Source organism: Lontra canadensis, unplaced genomic scaffold (genome assembly GCF_010015895.1).
Source record: "Lontra canadensis isolate GAN:19392208 unplaced genomic scaffold, GSC_riverotter_1.0 scaffold2, whole genome shotgun sequence".
NCBI lineage: Eukaryota > Metazoa > Chordata > Mammalia > Carnivora > Mustelidae > Lontra > Lontra canadensis.
The window spans coordinates 26,475,052-26,498,322 of NW_022630996.1; the positions used below are offsets into that span (position 1 = coordinate 26,475,052).

At 33.7% G+C, this 23,271-nt stretch overlaps 1 protein-coding gene across 5 annotated transcripts in view; it reads left to right on the top strand.

The window, feature by feature from the left end:
* Positions 1 to 23,271, top strand: part of TFEC (transcription factor EC) — a 123,411-nt gene that overhangs the window by 42,561 nt on the left and 57,579 nt on the right. Inside the window, exons 1-2 of one of the 5 annotated variants that reach the window (XM_032870974.1) lie at positions 17,308 to 17,460; positions 22,341 to 22,420. The exons of 3 other annotated variants lie outside the window; for them this stretch is intronic. In XM_032870974.1, the coding sequence (XP_032726865.1) occupies positions 22,394 to 22,420 (27 nt within the window). In that variant the 5' untranslated portion in view covers positions 17,308 to 17,460; positions 22,341 to 22,393. Of the gene's footprint in view, positions 1 to 17,307; positions 17,461 to 22,340; positions 22,421 to 23,271 lie in introns of those variants that run through there. One more of the 5 variants, XM_032870981.1, reaches the window with a different exon arrangement.

A 23,271-nucleotide genomic window follows, 5' to 3' on the forward strand; every position in this document is an offset into this window, starting at 1 on the left:
CAAATACACAGCACAGTTATCCTAATGTTTTAATGGCACTTTCTGCTTATTTTTAAAGATTGATTTTTCTTTTTCTTAAGGATTTTATTTATTTATTTGACAGAGAGAGAGCAGGAGAACACAGGCACAGGGAAAGGCAAAGGGAGAGGGAGAAGCTGACTCCTCACTAAGCAGGGAACCCAATGTGGGGCTAGATCCCAGATGACCTGAGCTTAAGACAGATGCTTAACCAACTGAGCCACCAAGGCGCTCCAAGAGCAATATTTCTTGATTGATTTTTCTCCTCACTTTGGGTTGTGTTTTCTATTTCTTTGCATCTTCGATGATTTTTTTTTTCTTACAGATCCCAGACATTGTAAATTTTACCTTATTGGATGCTGAATATTTTTGTATTCTTAATGTTTTTGAGCTTTGTTCTAGGACACAATTTAGTGACTTGGAAAGAATTTGAAAATTTTGTGTCATGTTTTTAAGGGTTGTTGTTGTTGTTGTTGATGTTGTTGTTGTTGTTTAGATAGGAGTAGAGCAGCACTAGATCTAATCTAGGGTTAAGTATCCTGATAACTGAGGCAAGATCCTTATGAGCTCTCTACCCAATACCTATGAATCATGCTTTTCAGAATGTCTGCTGCTCTAATCATTTCAGGTGGTCCTTTTTTTGGTTTGGGTTATTTTTCTCACATAAATAGTATCACAGTTTAGTAGCACAGTTTAGTATGTAGATGAGTACTTTGAGAGGGATACCTGCAGATATCTGGGGTTCTTTCTCTGTGGAGCTCTTTTCTTCCCAGTATACTGCCTTGAGAACTCTAGGCACCTTAGTCTCCCTATATTCTCATTTCTGCTTTCCCCACTCATAGAATCTGCCAGCTTCTGCTTGGGTTGACTTTCTCTGTATCAGGGGCTGGAAACTCTCATGGCAGTAAACTAGGGAAATCATTGAGCTTACTTTTTTCTTGAATGTCTCCTGTGTCTCAGGGATCATTCTCTATTGACTCATGTGCAGTTTCTTGAAAGTTGTTTTTTCAAGTTTTTTTTGGTCATTTTTTAGTTGTTTCAATTAGGAAGGTAAGTCCAGTCTCGTTAGTCTTTGTCAGCTGCAGTACCATTCAGTTTGTGCTTTCTTAACAATATTTTACTACTGTTTTAGTGAGGTTTAACAATATGTAGCAATAGTTATGATAAAGATAATAGTTATCTTTAATAACTGCTAATTATAACATCAGTGAAAACAGAAAGAATATGATACAGTATGTACCAAATAGAATCACCTAGAAATGTAGGTTATCATAGTGAAAAGATCATAGAAACATAATAGGAATATCTGGTCCTTGAATGAAACCTACAACTGATTAGTTTGTCAGTCATATTTTAAGCTTTTGTTTATTATTGATTTTCTTATTTGCAAAACAGATATTACTACAGCCATAATATATTCATCACAGAATTGTGAAATCATGGGATGATATATATATATATATATATTACTTTGAAAAATCGACACTTTATGTATAAGATCTCTTTAAAAGTTTTACGTTTTAATTTTATAAAATTTTTATTATAAATCTTTTTACTGTATATAATCCATGTATATTTCTTATGTTGCTTATATAATTTGTAGGGAAAGCCCATAACATGAAAGCAGTACAAAGTCCAAATAGACTATGAAATCATTTTAAAACAAATATTATAAAATATTTGTATGTTTAATTCTTTTGGAATTATTTAGCTTTCTATTCTTTCTTATACACATATATTTCTATCTTTTTTGATTTTGCCTACATAATTCAAAGAGGATTTAAATTAAAGATGAAATAGGATGAAATAGCAATGGAAAAAGAAAAAAAGTAATATTTAAATGACAGACATTACTATAGCATTGATTCCAAACTACGGGGCCTATTGCTTTTAAAAGCACAACTTCAAACACAATGCTAAATTTGTTTTAAATATAACTATGGAATTACTGAGAGGGATCTTTTCCCATTTATGTCAAAGATGAAAGATGATTTGTGATAATGCATAGCTATTTTCCTGTCATCATAATTGGACTTATTCACTAAACTGAATTAACAACATAGATGATCAGGGAGTCTGCCCATTGATATCTAATTACACATATAACTAGTGATAAAAATTTTAGATTGCAGTTTGTGCTTTTAAAATACTTTTGCTTTTATAAAATGCCATATACCTTTATATAATCATATGAATATAATATAAAATCATAGAATGAAATTTAATCTAATTTAACAGACTAGGAGTATAATTCTGACTTGGTAAAACTTGTTTATTAGTTTCCTTAAATTGATACTGATGATAAAGATATATCAAGTTTAGGAACTTAATCTGTGAGTAGGACAAATCTGAATTCAGATGCTGACTCCATTAGGAGGCTTGCCAGAGAAAACAGATGATGCCCAGCTATCTCTGAGTGTCAGAAGAACAATACTTTTTTTTTTTTTTTGTTACCTGTATGAACCACACAATAGTTGGGATATACTTTCACTTAAAAAAAAACAAACAAAACATTTTTATCTGAAATTTAAATGTATCTGGGTATCCCGTATTTTTATTTGCTAAATCGGGCAGCCCCATCCATCTATCATCATTTCAGTATTGATCCTCTTCATTCATTCTCTGATCTGGATCTGTGTCATTCTCTAGATCTGGGTCATACTCTCTAAAACTGGTTTTGTCTCAGTCATTTCAATACCTCTAAGATAATATCTTTAATACTTTGGTCTTTTAATCCCTTGATCTTTTTTCCTCCTAGGGATCTTAGACTCTATTATGTTAACCATCATTTTACATGATTATATTCTAGACCCCATCATTCCAGATACAGGCACATCTTTCATGATTTTTAATTCCGTGAATTTCATCACTAACTAACGCATCTTATTTTTTATTTCATATCATTGAAGAACCACAACTGCAGCATTAATTCTTTTTTACTCCATTGGGACCTGAAACTCATTGATCTTTCCACCATTTCATTACCTTTATCTTTCATGATCGTAAGTAATTCTCTCCTTATTCAATAGCTTCCACAGTTCTTCATGGCAGTATAGAATTACTGTTATATGCAGCCAGACTGCCTGGAATAAAAGGCTTAAACCCTGCCTTTACCATTTACTAGCTATAACCTTCAATAATTTACTAAATCTTTCTGCTTCAGTTTGCTAACCTATAAAATGGAAATGATAACAGTATACATGCCACAGAAGATTATTATGAAGAAAAATAAATTATATAATGTGCTTAGAAAAGTTCCTTTTTGGCACATCGTGTACACTATCAGGTTAGCTTTTTTATTATTGTCCTCAGTACTAACATTATTTTTTTTTAAGATTTTATTTATTTATTTGACAGACAGAGAGCACAAGTAGGCAGAGAGGCAGGCAGAGAGAGAAGAGGAAGCAGGCTCCCTGCTGAGCAGAGAGCCCGATGTGGGGCTCGATCCCAGGACCCTGGGATCATGACCTGAGCCAAAGGCAGAGGCTTTAACCCACTGAGCCACTCAGGCGCCCAGTACTAACATTACTGCCACTGGAAATGTCAAAATGCCTTTGTTCACACTTAAATTTTTTGTCCATCTCTTTCTTCACCTTTCTTGTCAATGAAAATCTCAATCCTATTTAAATCCAACTATACTCTGTACATGCCCACACAAAGTATAGGGGAGAAAACCCAAAACAAACTGGCTATTTGGTTTCACTTTAATAACTATGAATTTCCAGTTGGTTTTTACTATCGCCCAGAAATTCAGTTACATGTCCAAATGCATTCTGTCTTTGAAATCTCTCCTTTCTCATCAACCTTAAATACCTCTCCCTGCTCTTACATTCTTCACCTAGGAAATGGGAGCTATCAGAAGAGAACTTCCAAGAACTCTCAACTCCACAGTTCCCATTTCCCACTTCCTAAGTCTGTCCACACTCCCTGGCTTCCTTTCTTTCACTCAAAATGGACTCTTGACCACCACCTTGACCAATCTCCCCACTGTGAGCGCCACCCATCTTGACCAATCTCTCTATTTGTGCTCTCCTGTATGTTTGCATTTTGCTATCTAATAGGCATATCAAAGTTAAAATGCTGCAAACCACCCTGCTAATTTCTCTAGCAACCCCATCCTCAGGACAGTCCCTCAGGACATAGCCTTTGCTCCTCTCTTCTCACAGCACAAATCTTTTGCATGAGGTTCCGAAGAGCACCTGACATGCCACAAAGTTAATTTAACTAGTCCTTAGTTTGACAATATGGATTAAGTAGATGATAAATAGTAGCACCTATCAAGAATTTTTGGAAGAGTTAAACCATAATACATGAAAAATGCTGACCCCAGTGTGTAGTAAACATTCAATAAGTGTTTGCAGCTATTTTGAGTATTATTAATGCTGTTCCTTTTTCTGTTCCTCTCCCTCCTCCTCCTGAGTGTCCTAATGTGGATAAATATACATACACATACATCTGAATATAAGACATCACGAGCATAACTGTTGTGAGATGTGTATTCACACACAATAATACTATTTGCTTGGGTTCTGTAGAAGAGGCAATTCCTTTTGGACTATTCTGTGAGTTTAACTTGAGAATCCCATCCCTAGAAATCATGTTTTATGGCATTAAGAATTCAACTTGAGGGTTACCTGGCTGGCGCAGTTGGAGGAACACATAACTCTTGACTTGGGGGTCATTGGGTATAGAGATTACGAAAATATATAAATAAACTTTAAAAAAATTTCAACTGGAGCCAGACTTCCTGAGCTTGAATTTTACCTCCAATATGACTTTGTGTCTTACTTGAACTCTACACTTCAATTTTCTCATCTATAATATGGGAATTATTAGTACCTCCTCATAGGATTGTTTAATTTTTCCATATTTGTATTGTTTTCAGTATAATTACTGAGATATTAATAACACTTTGTAAGTGTTCACTCTTGTTTTTATTGTAATGAAGTGGTCTTTTCTGTAAGAAGGTTTCAAGGCATAAATTCAAAAGATTGCATAATAGCTCATCTCCCTTGCAGGTGTTATGGTCTATACATATGGGAATAGCTTTTTACAACTTCAAAAATGTAAATCATTGTGAGATTTTTTTTTTTTTTGCTGCAGATCCTTTTGCTTTTTTTTTTTTTTTTTGTACTTACATCTTTCTGGAATGAGACAGGATGATTTTAGTCGCACTTAATGTGCAGGGAATATCATCCATATGTTTGTCAATTTCATTTATTCATTAGAGAGCTATTAAGTACTAATTATATGTTGGGCACTAAGTTTTGTGGTTGGGTTCAGTGGTGATTAAGCTGAAAAAAAGTCTGTTCTTTTTGAGCTCATGAAATAAGGAAGAGATATTTTTCACATAAATTACTAGGAGCCCAACTTTTCCTTTCCTTTGGATACCTGTGTTAAATTAAGGATCCAGCTGACTTTACAGCATCATATGGCGCCAGTTTTTAGGCAGCACAACAACACTGGGATACATGGGCTATAGGGTGCTAATTTGCTCAGGTTTCCTCCATGCAATTCCTTGCATAATTGGTAAAATCAAATTTGGCTTCCTTTCCACTGAAGTAGACACTGCTGCTCAGTGGAAAATAATTTGAAAAGGAGAAACCCTTTACGGATGCTGGCCTGTCCCAGTTGGGTATTTTGCACCTTACATAGGCAGGTTCCGAGCCGAACTACAGATTATGCTTCCAAGCCTGAGACCAGTCAGCTCTCAGATGCCTGAAGCCAGCAGGTGTATGCAGTCAAAATGCTGTAGGAGAGAATGATACTCAGCATCTGGCTGTTTACCAGGAGCCAGTGATTCCCTTTATTATCTAACCTTAAATATGCTTCCCAAATGGTTGTTGCTCAAAAACTGAGGAAAACACGAAAACTAAATAAATTGTAGATATTTTGTTGATATGGTAGCCCAAAGAAAATAAACTTACCATTCTGATAAGATTTTGTAACTAAACAAGTATAGGCTAGTTACATCTATTCTCAGTGACCCATGAAAGGAAAGAATATTCCAAACAATTTAATTCCAAACAATTTAATTTTATATTCAGAACATGTAATAAATCTCTTGTTTTGAGTATAAAGAGGCATAATATTAGTACTAATTAAGAACAAATGCTTATTCTCATTAAATAGATTTTGTACAAATACCTTAAAATATCAGGTAAGAAGGGGTAGCACATTATTGGCCTGTGGGATAGCCCATAAGACTTGCTCTAGCCATGATAGAGAATATGCATAAAAAATTTTAGACTGTTAAATAAATCCCACTCTTGTCTTCTTTAGGTCAACTCACTACTATGTTTAATATTCAGAGGGTTAATTTCTCAACTTCTGAGAAAAACTACATTTTTCCTATTGGAAGACTTAGGTGCTAATTCTGCCAGAAATTTAAATGATCAAATTTTAGAGATTGTAGATTACCTTTTTATTGTTGAGCAAATAATTATGCATTATGTAGCAACTGAGAGTCCCAGAAATTGGATGGTAGTGGCTTTGTAGTTCACGTTCATGGGAAGACCCCATAGAGCAGGCAGAAGAGTTCCTTAATAGCATTAGCAATCCTACCTATACATTCTCCTTCAGCTCAGTAGTGTTTGGTTTATTTTTCATGACCCCCAAGTAGACCAAATATGCATGAGAAGTTGACCTTGGATTTGTCAGTATATGAGTAAACCCACTGGTGACCTCCCATGACTTTTCTCTGTAGCAGCATCTCAAATGGTCACAGTCTCAAATACTTAGATGTGCATTTTTGTATGGGTTTCCTTTCCTTTTTCTACTTAACTATTACTTGCAGGTAAAACTATGTTGTTTTTAATACCTTTTCTTTGAAAATAAGGAATGTTTTATTCTTAACACATTTTTATAAATGTAAATAGATATCTCAAATTTGATCATAGGTTGCTTGGCCAGATTTGCTAGATGAGAACTGCCTATTTTTACTTAAATCCTCCTGTTCTGTGACTCAGTTTTAACAATTCATGTTTTAGCCCACCATTTTCTCCTCAGGTTTGGGGATTTTTTTAATGATTTTTCCATTCATAAGCTTATTCCCCTTTGTATAACCTTCACTTACAGTGCATATAGTTTTTTAAAAACTTTGGTCCTCTGTTTGTAGAGTGTGAGGCATCTATTATTAATAAACTATTGGTAGATTTTTTTTTCCTGAAATGTCTTGAGAGAATAATGTTCTATTACTCAGGAAAAAAAGTCTTTCAGAATGGGGTATTCTTACAGAAAAATCTTTATATACACATATGTTCATAAGATACACTATTAAATTTAGTAGTCCCATCACATGTAAGCTTCAGATATTGTTGCTTTAATGCATTCCCTCACTACTTTGATAAAAGCCTTAAGATGTTGCCACTAGTTCTTTGATGATTTCCTCTGATGTTACAGTACCTTTCTTTTTTTCCCCCCAAAAAAATCTGTTTTGCATAAACATGAGAAGTCAAGGCAGTTTGAGTTAACAAGTAAAGAGATTCAAGTTTTAGCAACAAATGTACATATATTTGTGATCAGTTCTCCCACACATTATGGCCCTCTCTTTCAATGTAAGGGAAGTTTATTTTAGATTTCTGGGAAATATAACCATTATCTTTAAAAGGAGCCAAGTAAGTTATTCAAGTTCATAGTTTCAAAGTTTATTCAGCCTTTTCTTCATTGAATTAATGAGAGTTATTAACAAAAGTTAGAGGGAAAAGAGTCATATTGACCTAGATATTGACTTACTCTTACTCTTTTCTCCCATCATCCCTGCCTGACTTCTGAATGTGTCCTGAATTCTGCCGGATTCAGGAATGGATGGGTTGTTGTTTGTTTGTTTTTTTAATGTTTAGTTCTAGCTTCCAAATCAGTTTGTGCTAATTACTTTTAACAAAAAGCCGTTATATCCCGAGTTAGGTTTTATACTCCTATACAGATGAACCTTTAGCAAATTAATAATGAACTTAGCATTGTCCATTTAATTATGAAGTTCTGCTTTCAATTAGACTATAGTTAATAATACAGTATTATATACCTGAAATTTGCTCAGAGTATGTCTTAAGTGTTTTCACTATAAAAAAAGGATTGACTATGTGAGTTGATGGGTGTGTTAACTATCTTGATCTTGGTAATTATTTCGCTATGTAAGTATATCAAATTATGTTGTACATTTTAAACACATATAATTACATTATTTCATCATTCTTCAATAAAGCGGGAAAAATTTTTTAAAACTCCTAATATTCAGAATTAAATAATATTAGTTAAAGAACTCCAAATTTACTTTTGATATCAGGTAGTATCCATTTCATAGCACTTCTTATTATCAGGTCGTCTACATTGTGAATGTTTCCCTGAGCCCATGTAACCCATTTAGTTGTTCCTTCTTCATATGCAGTGCCATACTTCTAGTGCTTAGGCTGTATTATGTATATTTTTTTTGTAACCAAGCATGTTCATCTGTGGTTCTATTCTAGAAAAGAATGCTATTCTACCAACTGTCAGTGGTACCTGTAGGATTGCATTTATCTCATTGTGCTAAAATGTCATTTTCACTTTGCTACCTATACTCTGTGAATTGATAATATAGACATCTAAAACCTAACTATTGTGCCTAATACTTTTACCTGTTTTTTCTTTTCTTTAAAATTAAGGTTACTAGGCACCACTTTCACTATTGTTCCTTCTAGTCACCCTATTGTGTGTCTCTTAATACCTGGTTTATAGCTTCCTATCAGATTGCCAGCTGAAGTTGAACAGTTGTAGGTCTGCATATTGTGCGAGAGATACATCTCTTGCCTCTTGTTTTGTGAAATGTCTGATCATGAATCTCTATCTTTTAGGAGTGAGAGTCACCAACAGCCATTTTACTTGTGTGTGTGTGTGTGTGTGTGTTCTCTTTGTTTCAGAGCTGATATCCAAAACAGGGGAGCATGACAGAGAACACAAAACCTGTGAAATCCCTGTGTTTTTAGAAGCGCTCTGTTTTTCCTGCTTTGAACTGAAACCAGACAATGAAGTACAGTTTCTACATGATTAGCAAGATCTACACACAGGAGAAAAGAATTACTTCTGAGCACACCATTACTTGTCACACATTTCAGATATACCAACATGGTTACTGACACCAGCTCTCTTTTTCTCTTACTTAACATAGGAACTTCTCAAAGCTTTGAATTTTACAGTCTCCTAACTTTTTAATTTCTGAAGTGTGTTACCTTTAAAAAAAAAAAAAAATCACCGTATTCTGCAATACACACAAACACCACCACCTAGCGCAAGTCCTGGCACTTGGTCCATATGCCCAAATTACCTGAATGTAGAACTGATTATTTGAAGAGTATTTGGCTTGCATTTTATGATAGTCTGCCACTTTCACTAGCATTCTAAAAGTTGGTTATATTTTCATTTCTTTTTTTCTTTTTATATTCTTCTCCTTTTTTCCTCATTAGATTATCAAAAAACAAAAGGAAACATTATTATATGGGGAATGTAACCCACAGAAATGGTCTATGGAAAGATAAGGCAATTCAAAGCTCACACCCAGTGCAACTGATGTGTTTATAGGATAGTCTAGACACACCCGGTAATTTGCAGTTTGAGAAATATTTCAGTTACCAGATTTAACAGGTCCTTTTTGTTTAAATTTCACAATAAAAGATAGATACTCAAGCTATAGGAACTAAGTATCTTGGGAAATTAAGTACTAACCTTCCCTTGAGGGAAGCCTCTACATAGTAACATATTCGATTCTAAATTTTCTAAACCATAGAAGTATATCTAATCTCTCTCTCTGTCAAAATAAAAGTGAATGATCCAAAGTTAATTTTTTTAACCATTTGGCCTAATATTCTCACAAACATGGGTTATTGCAAATTTGGGTTAAATCATATTGCATGGGTTCCAAATGGCAAGGGTGCAGTTGGGAAGGTGGTTTGGAATATGTTGGATGGGTTTCACTGATTGTCATATTAGTGGCTAGATGTTGTGGATGTGTGATTCCATGTTTGTACTTGCCCGGTTCAGTGTCCTTGATCCAGGCATTCAAAGCTGACCACCACAACGCTGTGCAATTTCAGTATTATATTATAATCAATTTTTAATCCGGGGTGAGAAAATAAATAAAAATGAAATGCTTGAAATGCAATTGTAAAATAAAACCAATATTAAAATAGCAGTCTTTCCATTTATAATTTCTGATTTATATGTCCTTGTAGAAATTTAAGGGAAAAGTTATTTTAAGTGCTGTTTTGAATATTTATTTTGGCATCTTTCTTCTGAACCCATATGAACAAATATACAGGTAATTATATTTTATTTTTTAAATCAGGAAATAAGAATAAATCATGCTGGCTACTTCCTAAGATACCAAGATTCCATTAAAAAAACAACAACACTATTCCTGCCAATGAAATCATTTTCCTTGGGATTTGTTGACATCCTTATTAAAATCCTACAAGCCTCATTTTTCTTTGTTTTATTCCCATACCATGAAGCACCTACTGACCAAAGTGAATTTAGATACCATTGACATTTGTGGTCACCAAGAGTAGGAATTATCTCTAACAGATCATTTATACCTTACTTTATTCTACTCATTTTGTTCAGTTCACATCTAGACCTCTCCCCTCTTCCATTTCTTCTTATTTTACTTTGTCAGAATATAGTTTTATAATAGATAAAAATATCAATGAAAAATTATAAATTATAACAAAGAATGTGCATTGATGATTCTTTAGCATGCATGGGCTAAACCTCTAAAGGAATGGGGAAAAAAAAAAAACCTCAAAATGGAAAAACGGAAAAATATTTCTACATTTTCTTCTTCCAAATCTCTGCTCTTATTATCCTTTCCAGGTTTTCTTCCTTTAAACATAAGTGTATTATTGCAACTATTACAGTTTCTTCAGGAAAACTTTATGTTTGCTTGTAACAAAATATATATTTGTGAATTGTCTCTGAAAGATGACAGTTTCTCCCATGTAGATAGATCCTGGAAGGTGTTTTGGCATAGAGAACAAACATCATTATACTGACAAACACACATATGCTTATACGCAGAGTTTGTTTTTATTTTAGTTCTTACCTCTCCAAATGATGATGATCAAAATTATCATCTTCATCTATCTGTCTGTTTCCCCTCCTTTTCTGTACTGAGTCTCTCCTCTTATTTGTATTTATAGTGAAATGGCTCAGAATAAAGCTCACAGCTTCTTACTGGGTGGACTGAAATTCTTTGGAGACATTAAGGAAAAACACACCTTCACTGAGGAGTAATTCCCTGGGAAAAGTTGATATATTAAAGGCTATTAGGAGAATGTTATAGTCACTGGCCCTAATAACAAATATCCCTGTTCTCTCTCATCAACACATAGGAGGATTGCAGATTAATTTCCTTTGAACTAGGCATGGCCCTTGATAGCTTCAGCCAATGAATGATAAACAGAAATGAGTCACTTCCTGCAGAAACTTAAAAAATGTGTATATATGGTTCTCCAGATCTTGTTTCCCTACCTCGGTGGTACTGAAATCATATATGGACTTGGGGTTTCCATAATGCTGGTTCCTTTAGTAACTGTGGCATAGAACTCTCCCCTATTCCACACTGGACATGTAGAGTATGAAAGAGCATTTTGTATTTAACACTCTGGGTTTTTTAGAGTTGTTTGTTTCAACAACATATCCTATCCTTCCCTGTCTGATAGAGAGCAACTGTATGATTTTGGCAGACTGTAGAGAACTTGTCATTTTTCCAATCTCTAGTGAGCTGCAATGTCAATCATGGGGCATGGTGTCTTACTTGAAACATCCTAACATTATAAAGGAAGAAGCGTTATGCTTTTATTTATTTTATGGATAATACATTGTCTAGTCTGAGTATAACAGTGCTCAAATTAGATGGCAGCCTCCATGGAATATTTTTTATTTCTGGAATTTTATATGTAATAATTCCTTCACAAATTTAAATATATCTTCCCTCTTTACCTTAAAGATTCATTACCTTCCAAATGCAAATGCTTTTGGGAGGGAGAATATTTTAAGTCTTACCAGTCATTTATACCTTAGTGAATAAAGTGGATAATGAATTAGAGAGTCTTCTAAAAATAGTTTTAGATAGCAGAAAAATTAGCAGATGATAAGGAATTGTGGTACCTATCTGGCAAAAGGGAAAAAGACATAGAGATTTCATGTTAAAGACAAATGTTGCCTACTACATAATTTTCAGAAGGGCTGGTTCTTGTTTAATACCCTAGCGTATGCCAAGATCAAGATCAAATATCAACTCTAGGGAAATCTTAAAGCCTTTGGCATCGTAGAAGAATTAAATTATATTACTGCCTTAAAGGTTTCCAGAGACTTCTTGTGCTTCAAAACTGAGTTGTTGGGGACAGAAAAACTTGGAAATGTCATTTGATTCTCTTGTTAGAATTTACCCATTTATCATGGAACAATGATTAAGTCCATGTACTTCTGCTAATACAGGTGGATTGATGAGTTGATGTTTCTGAAGTTCACTGAGGTAGATGAAAAGTATTTTATAAAAGTAAAAAGTAACTAGTGCTGCAATTGTATAATGATATGCATATTTTACCACTGTTCCACAGCCCTTGTAACTGGTTCCTTCTGGTTAAGGACATAATAACTCTGATAGGATAAAACTTAAGTGCAATTTTATGTTTTGAAAGTTTACAAATATTATACTTGCTTGTATGCTAATAAAATAGTAGAAATCTAGATAAGTTTCAATGTTCATATTTTAGTGGGATTAACTCTTGTCTGTTAAGTGGTCTGTAGTTCTCAAGTTTCAAAATTCAAGATCATTTGGTGTTTGTTAAAGCACTATTCAGGCAAAACTTAGAGTTATGACATAAAGACATGGGATACTAACTTTTAACTTACATTTTCCCAAACTGATAATGAAATCAGAATTTTAAATAATCAATGCTAATTATTTGCCAAGTGATTGAATTATATTATTAATCTCTCCAAAAGCATGATTCCTATTTATGGGTGACATAAATTTCAGTTCTGCCTACTCACAACTGATTTTGTTTGTTTGTTTTCTATCGTAATATTGATCTTGGACTTTCTTTCCAAACTTCTTAGGAGAGATATATCATTTCCTTTGATTTATTTGATTTACTTTTAAGAGAGAAACTAGGTTTATCAAATTGGAAGTCTTCTGTGAAGTAGTGATTGTTTTTAACTAAGCTACTTGTTGGTAAGAAAAGAGTTATATTTATGAGCGTAAATATCCTCAATATTGCAGGTGTCTAGTTATAAAATCAATTTCCATTAAAAAGGATTTTACCTTTTATCTTCAAGACTTCTGTAAAAGCAATCTGAATTAACAACAGATGTGTTGTTTTTCCTTTTTGAAAGGCTAATATGCTCCCTTCTCTTCTGCTTTTTACTGATCTGTAGAGCTACTCTCTTGAGTCCCTTTCCAAAAGTATTAACTGCCATTTGGCAAGCAGTAATTTTTTCCCATATGATCTGTTAATATTTTTAATGCTAAATTATTTAATTTACACATTATATATTATTGATTACCTTAATACCCCCAAGTATATTTGACTTTAGAAACCCACCATCCTCCACTTTCATCACATTTCTTATTTCAATATCCTATTTTCCTACAAAATCAGACAAAAGAAAACAATCCTTTTATTCCTTATATTATTTTTGTTTGTTATTTTAAATCTTACCCCATTAAATTACTGTTTTTCTATCTTTTAACTATTTTTAACCACGGGTGATTTATCTGTCAAATTCTATTAGATTTTAATCTCCTTGAGGGTGAGAACCATGTTTCTCTTTGTCTCCTAGTGCCTGATAAATGGTAAGCATCCAATAGAAACTTACTAACAAATGAATAAATGAACAAATGTGGTTTTAGTTTTGATGGGAAGGTTAATGTAAAGAACATGAAAGCTTAGTATTTAATACAGACTGTCTACTGTGTGACAGCACTAGCTCTAAATACTTGGAGCAGAGACTACTGGTGTTCTATCTATACTTCCTCATACCCCTTACAGTTTCAGTGAATGACAGCTTGTCTCCCACCAGCCTGCAATGGCAGTTTTGTCAGAGGGCTGCCCTCATTGTGACAGAATCCACTTTGCTTGCGTGTAAGTTGGGCAGGATGTGTCTAGGAACTGATTTTCCTGGGAGGCAGCCTGAAAACAGTGATTGATAGATTTTGGGGGCTTAACTATTCTATATTCTTTACTCCCTGCCTAGGTTAAGTCAGAGATATGTAGTTTACATAATTTTCAGTGTCATAAAACTAAGTTAGAATCATTACTAATAAAAGAAGAAAAAGTTATAATCCAATCCAGCAATAAACACATTTTCAGGTAAGAAAACAAAAAAGGAAATAATTAAATATTTATAATGTAGTGGTGACAATTAACTACCTAGTATATGTTTTCTAGCTACAGACAAAAAAACCCATTTTCCCAGTTTTTGCTTGGTCAAATTATAAAAGAATGCTTCTTTTCTTAGAGAGATTTTAATATTTATGTAATCAAGTGTGTTGGAGAGTCCTTTGTTGATATATTACTCTGTGAGTTATAAAATAATCACTCATTTTTCTAAGTGATGTTTTGAAATTTTTGTGTTTAAATATTTAAGGTTTTAAAATTAGATTTTTGGTGTAATAGAGGTATGGTTCTCTCTCTTTCTATTTCTCTTTCCTTTTTTTCTCAACAAATTGTCACTTATCCTTAAAGTATTTGTTGAGGAATGTATCAATTTCCTACTAATGTAACATACAACCTTCAATATATACTAAATTTCTAAAAATGTAGAAGATTTGAGTTTTCTATTATATACTAGCAGTAAACTGTTTTAGTTAGTGTAGTTTTATAATGTGTTCAGTATCTTGTTTTTCAAGTACTTTATCCCTATTTTTTATTTTAAAAATATTTTGCCCGTTTTTCATTTATTATCCTTAGTAAATAATAAAAATACCCATAGAAAGCAACTAGAATTTTGATGGATATTATATAGAATTTATAAATATATTTGGTATTAAAATATACTGACATAACACCCTAGAAAAATGTGTAAAGTTCCATCTGTTCACACATACACACAAGTACACTTTCTTTTTTTCTCTGTCTTTCAAAAGAATACTATAAACAGAAGGTCAGATATGATCTATACTTTGAAAAAAGGAGATCTTGCAGCAAGACATTCTAAGCAGAAGGAAAGGAGGATGTTTCTAATAAAGCTTGAAGTCCAGACTCAGACTGGGTTGTGAAGACTTTTGTAAGCTATTTTAGAGAATTTGGATTCCAAGTTCAGACAATAGGAAGTTTCTGAGGGTTTTAAGTAAGGAAGATAAAATGATGGAATCTGTGACTTAGAAAGATAACCTTTAAATCACATGGTTCGTTCCTGTGGCAACCAGCCCCCACCCTGAAGCTATTTAGGGGCCCACCAAGTTACCTCATTAACATAAAGCCCTGTGAAAGGGACTTATTATGAATTTGAAAAGATGCTCGGCTCACTGTTATCAGTAACCAAACATGGATTTTTTTTTTAAGGATTTTATTTATTCATTTAGTTAGTTAGTTAGAGAATGAGAGCTGGGGGCGGGGGAAGCAAGAGGGAAAGGGACAGGCAGGCTCTGCTCTGAGCACAGCTGCAGAGCTCTAGGAGGGGCTCCGTACTTGATTGTTCAACCCTGAGATCATGATCTGAGCCGAAATCAAGAGTTGGAAGCTTAACCACTGAGCTACCCAGGCGCCCCATGTGTTCTTCATAAATACAGTATCACACAAATAGTATTCTATCCCTAAATGTTTTGATGTATAACCCAATTTTTTACATTAACATATTTTAATCCAAAAACATACATGTTTATTACATAAAGTATAGAAACTATAGGTAAAAATATATTTTTTAATGTAACTCTTCTGTTGGAACTCTTAAAGAGATAAACAGTTTCTTCAGGAGTATATAGTCATGTGTGCATTTACAACTTTTCAAAACCAAAATGTATGCCCATATAATAATACAGCTTCAAACCTTACCCTCTGAATCACAAAAATGTATTTTAAACTGTAATTCAATCTAAACTAGTTTAGATTGCCTAGCCCTAAGTGTTTCTCTTTCTTAACAATGTCTCTTATCCATCTTATTTTTTATTTATAATATTAATCTAAGTGAGTTTTATTCTAAATTAAATACTTACTCCTTCCTATCACCTCAGAGATTTAAATGTATGATAACATCATTGGAAAACATTAAGATGACTCCAAACTTTGCTACTGACAACAAGGGAACTTTTTCCTAATAATTTTATAGTTCTTCAAGCAAGATATAAAGTGCTGAGATATTTTCACGTAACTTCCACTCCTTGAAAAACATAAATGTCAATTTAGTTGCATGAATTTTCAAAGCAGAAAGACAAGAGAAATCTGAATGTAAACTTTGCATTAAATTTCAGTAATTAGTGGGAATGCTTTACTTCATATATTGTTAAAATATAGATTTAGATAAAGTAAGCAAATGGCATAAGTGTTATAGAATAAGTGTAGATTTTCTCAGTACAAATTATAGTGTGGGAACAAAGTTGCATCGTTAGATTTTTAAGTTCATGCAGATAACTAATACATAAAATGAAACCTTTTGAAAATTTCATTTGTAAAGGCAGTAAGTAACCAGTGCTCATCTTCCTTAAAAATACAGATCACACTGGAATATGAAAAAAAAAATTACTAGAAATATTATAAGCTGGATTATATATCTTCCACCAACATAGGAAAATAAAATATTCTTGAATAAGATGAAAATTAACCTGGAATCACTTTGTGTGCAAAATCATATTTAAGGTAAATGTGATTATATGAAATATGGGAAATTTGATGGCCTTAAGCAAAAACTCAAAATCTATTAGTGTTCTAAACAAAACTGCAATTCTTAAAACCTGAAAATTAGGACAGGGCAGTTTGTTGAAGAACTGTTAAATGTGAAACTTAACATGTTGCAATAGATGTGGGATCTTAGTCCATTTTGATAACAGCCATGTGCTGCTTGTGTATATGCTAGGAAGAAATGTTAATTACGGGGCAATAATGGGCTCAGGGAGAGCTTTTACTGTGGCCACACTACTGTAGAGTAGTTTTGTTGGAGTGCTGTTTCTCAAATTGGTAGCATATTTCAGATAAAGAAAGGAAGTCCCCCATACTTGAAACTGCTGTGTCATTTCTTCTTCCTTAACTGAAATTCCAACCAAGTTTCAGGAAATGCCCTAATGAGCCACTTCTCTTTTCTCTTTCCTCAACTAAGTGAATTCCAACCAGCCCTAACTGTTCATTATTCATGATCAGATCATTTACTCTGGTTGTCTCTTTTGGCATGGTGCTTATGTTATGGGAAGAGGGATGATAATTTGGTGCTGTTTGTAGAGGTGATAACACTGATAGAATCCAATCACTGCTGGTAGGTAACTAAACTGGCAGGTTAATTTTCTGTACTGTGAAGACAAATCTAATCAATACTTATTTTACTTTGATATGTGTGCCTTGCTTATACTTATGGTTTCATCTTGTGTGATCATTAGGTATCATGAGCTGTGATTTGCTATAATCTAGGTAAAATATATCTGAAACTTTATTAATGTCTTATTTTTAATCAAGATTAGAAACACTGTTTTAGTTCATGATAACCAAAGCAATTTCTTCTTCCAGTTTAATATTCTTAGATATTTACTAAATTGTACTGATTTAACATTTTATTGCATCTTATAGGTTATTTTATGAGTAAATGTTAATTTCCGTTTACATTTTAGCAATATATATTTTATTGGCTTTTGACAGTAAGAAAATATGAGTTCTGTTCATAGCTGAATTAACACCACATAGTACTTTAGTGTATGTTATTTTTCCAGGGTTAAAAGTTATTCTGGTTTTTTAAATGAATATTTGGATCTGAAAAGTTTGTAGAGGAGATGTCAAATATCTCAAAGCAACAACTTTTTGTAGTAATAGTTTTCAATTGTTATAATTAGTAAAGTTGTGTTAGGGACCTGAAGATTATGTATCTGTTTACACACATATGTACACATCTATTTCTTACATATTTGTTCCTGTGAATTATAATCCCATATTTTCAAAATTGCCTTAAATGCTTCATTGGAAATAGACATTTTGAGAAAAAAAATAAACCTGAAGTAATCTTTAATTCATCCCAAGTAGCTTAATTAGTAACTTATTTACAGGAAACTTCATTTAACATTGACACTAAAATAACCTCTTCCCTATTCAGAGACTGTGTCAACAAAGCAAAGTGAAACAGAATGGGAATTTCTTATCAAAATTATTCAGACCATTCTGCTTTACTTCTCTTATAGATGAATCTAAGTGTACCTTTATATTTTCAAGTCATTTTTGAATGAATACTAAATCTTTCACTTTTTTGGTGGAAACTACCTTGAAGAGGCCAAATTTGTGATCTCCATTTTGAGAGTACAAGGTCTTTTTTCGCTATTAAAACAAATGGAATATATGTGATTTCCATGTTGTCTATTTTTATGGTTTTGATTATTAATATTATTTTTAAAATTTTCAGTTTCATTACAAAGCAGTAGAACAGTTAAATGCATGAGTATATTTTGTTGAACTGAAACTTGGAGCTCATGTCAAAAATGAAACGAGCTGAAAAACGTTTCTTAAGCGTCAGCTGAATTTTAATGACTATGGGACAGGGTTTGTAATAAGTTCTAAATAACCAAAATAATTATAAGACATTAAAACATGATGTAAATATCTAGCATAAGTGAAATTTTCACAAACTGTAGTAATTAACACAGTGGAAGTAGAAAACAATTTTGAAAACAGTGGTTTGAGTAGTCAAAAAGGAGAAATAGGAAAGGAAAAACTGAAAGAAATGTAATATTCTTACACAATCGTTTCAAATAAACTAATGAAATACGATTCAAAGGGGATAATGATAGATATTGGTAGAATAATAATCATAATTATACATGTGGAAATGCAATCATTCAACTCTTTGGAAATCAATGTACAAATCAAATTATCTGAAGTCAGTTAGACATGTCAGATTCTTACAGAGATAAATGTAACTCTTTTAGTAAGAAATACTGGATTAAGCACCAGAGAGATACCAGATCTAAAGAGGTGAAGTTTACTAATAGCAGACTGCAAATTTTATGCTATTTGGTAAACGAAACAAATGTAAAATGTAGCATATAGTTCCTGCTCAGGTTTTACTGATTGTCTTTACTAAGATCAGTAGGAAGAGTCTGTGAAGCATAGAGCTGAGGATGTATGAGGAAAGCGTGAAGAACCACAAGTGTCTTCAAAAACATAAGCTATGAGGGGAGAGCTTAACAACAGTCTTATAGAAAAAATGAGTAGCAAGAAACTACTATAAAAATATTCCTTATTTTATAGAGGTGTGAATTACCAGCCCGTTAAGGAGTCTGTGGGTTGGGGTGCAGGTGTTTGGAGACATATCAAAGATTTGGCAGACATCACTTTGCCTGTGAGAGCTTAGTGGATGCATAATTATGTGATTCTATTAAAGTGTATTCATTGGAGCATGGGAAGTCTGGCTGCTTACTCATCAGCAAAAAAAAAAAAAAAAAAAAAAAAGAAGAAGAATTGTATGAAAATGTATTACAGGTAGTTTAAGTTAAATGTCAGAAAAATTGGGGGAATCTGTATTATTGAAAAGTGAAATAGTAAGGTAGGTTTTAGAATTTCCTCAGGTAACTAGTTTAAAGAACAGATTGGTCAAGGAGGGAAAGCCCTTGTTACTGGTGTTGTAATTGCTCTCAAGACACAATGGAAGGTTGGATCTAATGATATAAAAGATGCATTAGGTTGCTGTTTTTCTTTTTTTCTCTTCAGGTTTGAAGACTAAGTGAGATTTCAAAAATAGGACTAAAAAAAAAGCAAGAAGGAAATAAATCTAGGAAGTAGAGATTGAATTTTAATAAGGATTCTTATGTTTCCTGATGTTCAGTTCTAGGAGTTACCATGGAAGAGTATCTACAAATAATTTCTTACCTTTTCTGAAAGACTTCTCCTTCACCTACATACTAGCATACAATGTGATTCATTTTCTGGGTTTTTCTACTGGGCCAGAAAATCCTTCTATCCCTCCCTTTTGTTCCTTCCTTTATTTCTTATTTTATGAACATGTTTCCAATACAGAAGTTCATATGCACATGAACAAATTAAGTTCTGAAAGATATTCATCTTCCTGAGATGTATTTCCATCCAAATAAGAATTTGAGCCAGGACTCTCTCTGTCTTCAATCAAATATTTTGCTGTGTCCTTTTAACTTCCCTTTGCCAAAAACTCATTCTATCCACCATCTTTCCCTACTCCCACCAAAATCTAGACCAGTACCTACTACTTTGAAAATTTGTCTACAGACAGGCAATGATCTCAGCTGGTGTCTGCAAGGAGTACCTCAGCAGCTAAGATGTTTATAGTCTCTACTCCCTTTGATCTTGTACAGACTCAAAAGGATCTGAACCTATTGAACAACCCGAGGTCTGCAATAGAAATTTTGTCAGCAGCATTTTTTACCATCAGACTTTAAGTTCTGGTAAACTTTTAGGCTTTCTCTTAATTACTCTTGGGCCAAAAGGGCATTAATCCTTTGGTCATACTGGCAAATGTTTCTCTCCATTTAGACAATTCACTTTCTCGCTTCTATAGCTTATGTTTATCCTTCACATATGCAAGGCTCTTTTCACATGATGGATGATTTGCTCTTTCCATCAGAATTAGATCTATAATTCAAGACTTTTTCCCATAAGTATATTCAAACTTCTTTACTTTCTCTCTGCTCTCAAATTATAAAACATCTATTGTTGTTTTTATTGCAAACAACCATTTTTTTTTCCTTATTAGACTTTTGACATGTTGTGGTCATGTAGGGTTATAGTATTTGGAAAACTCTGAGAATATCCACTCGTAGAGTGTATCCACTCCTAGAGTAGGAACAAACCGGTGGGTGAGTCTGCCCAGTGAGATGACTGACGACACTGTCTTCTGGAGAAGGTAGAAAATGTATAATTTTGTCTTCAGTGATAACTTAGTTAATATCTATGGTTAAGTTGAAGGTATATAAGTAGAGGATTGTACCAGGTGCAACACTAGTTTTTAAGGATGCTAAGATGCCTAAGATAGGGTACTTGCCAATGAGTATTTGAGGCATTTCTACAATTAATCGCACTGACAAGTTTTAAAAGTATATATCAATTCCCTATGAGTCTGGGGGTTTGGGAAGGGTTCAAAGAACCCTTGAAAAATAATTAGCTATTCTTTAGGCAGGCAAAGGATAGGAGAAAGGTATCAGACAAAAAGACTAGCATGTGCAGAGTTGTGAAAAGCATGGCACATCCAGGGGTCTTTGATTAGAGCTTGCGATCATTGTGGGGAATAACATAAAGTAGGGCTGGAGAGTTAAGATGGGGGCAGACCATAACTATGCTTTTAAGGGTTTTAGGATTTTAACAAGAGGAGTAGCTTGATCTGATTGTGTTTTAGCTGGATATCTCTGGCCATTTGGAACACAGTTTGGGGGGATGAAAGACTAGAGCCATTAGTTTTAGATTTTGTTTATATAGTGTCCCTGTATCTGCTTTAAGAGAAAAAGGACAAGTATGTGCCTCTGCATAATACTTTGCAAAGTGGTTGCACCTCTGGCAAGAACAGAAGGCAAGTGCTTTGCTAAAAATATGATAGAACCTACTTCATAAGAAAATCAAAGGTGGTTGACTGTGTCATTTTCCACTGTAGAAATAACCACTGAAATTGAACATGGATTAGCTCCCAAACCAGTGGGCCAGGCAAATATTTGCAAGTGACTCAGTGATTTCTTTGTGGTTGCTTGGTTTAGTGTTGGTAGAACACACTGAAATGGGAAGTTAGAGTTCAGCATTTGCTTCTAACTTGCCATGTGACTTTGAATAAGTGTGTGTGTCGGGGGCGGGTTTTCTGAATATTCTAAGTTGAATTAATAATATCTGATGTGGAGAGTGAAGGGCTAGGGCTGGGACTGAATGTGAAGGACAAGGGGTCTGGTGGTGGTAAAATTTAGGTCTCCTGTGCCTAAAGAGTAGCTCTGGATTCACTCCTGGGATTTCAAACTTAGATTGGATGTGGGAACTCTAAGATTGGAAATCTAGGTCAGAGCCAAAGGGAGGACCTCTCTCCTTCTCCCTATGGGATCTTTGATCTCACATTTCTGATAGATATTAAGAGCATAAAACATAACCATGGACTACTATCTTGTATTTCTGGCCCTTCCCCCCCCCCCCAATATCCTTTCTTAAATACAGGCTCAGAGGACTCAAACTTAGGACAGAGCTCTCAGAGCAAAATGAACTAGAGCATGAAGCAACTCTGGATAATTTGGGAGGTAACTTTTAATTTGCCTTTCTTCATAGGTCATCTCTGTTTTTCCATATTTTCTGGGGATATAGTACCAATTCACTCACATTTGTGTTTGTTTCAACATGAAATACTGGTTGTACTAAGTAGTATCTAAATTCATTTATATTCAGCCTTACTGAGGACACCCAGTGAAATGTATGACAAAACTTTTGACCATTTGCTTACGATGTATTTCTTTCAAGACAAAAATAAACAACAAAATAGCAAGCAAAGATATTCCAGAATATGCTAGAAGGAAAGAATTTATAAAATAAATGCATAAGCTAAAATAGTAAGTTCTCTACTTCGGGATAAAAAGGAAACAGTGACTGTTAACTACTCCTACTTGAGTAGCAGTCGTCTTAGAAGAGTTTTCATGAATATCAAAAGCAGCTATATACCTGGAGTCTTCTCTTCTCCAGCTGATAAAAGTTAACACTGATCGGGCTCTCATCCGTTGCAAAAGGCTTTGCATGTATCACCTCATTTGAACCTGAAAATACCCTTGAGGCAAGTGCTCTTATCTCCATTGTTCAGAAGCAAAAAAATGAGATTTTTTAGAAGATAGGTAACTTTGCCAAGGTAATCAATGAGTAAGTGATGGGGCAGTGACTTGGTTCTAGATCTGCAAGGTGCTTAGATACAAGTAAATTATATAATCTTTTTTTTTTTTTTTGGTCACTTTTAGATTTAAACTTTCTTTGTTGTTCTATTTCATTCATTTTGAACAAAATCCCACCTTTATTGCAGAGAAGGGGAAACAGTTCAAGGGAGAAAGGTTGGGGGAAATCAGAAACCATGCTATGCTAAAAATGGTGTCCAGGCTTACACATGGAT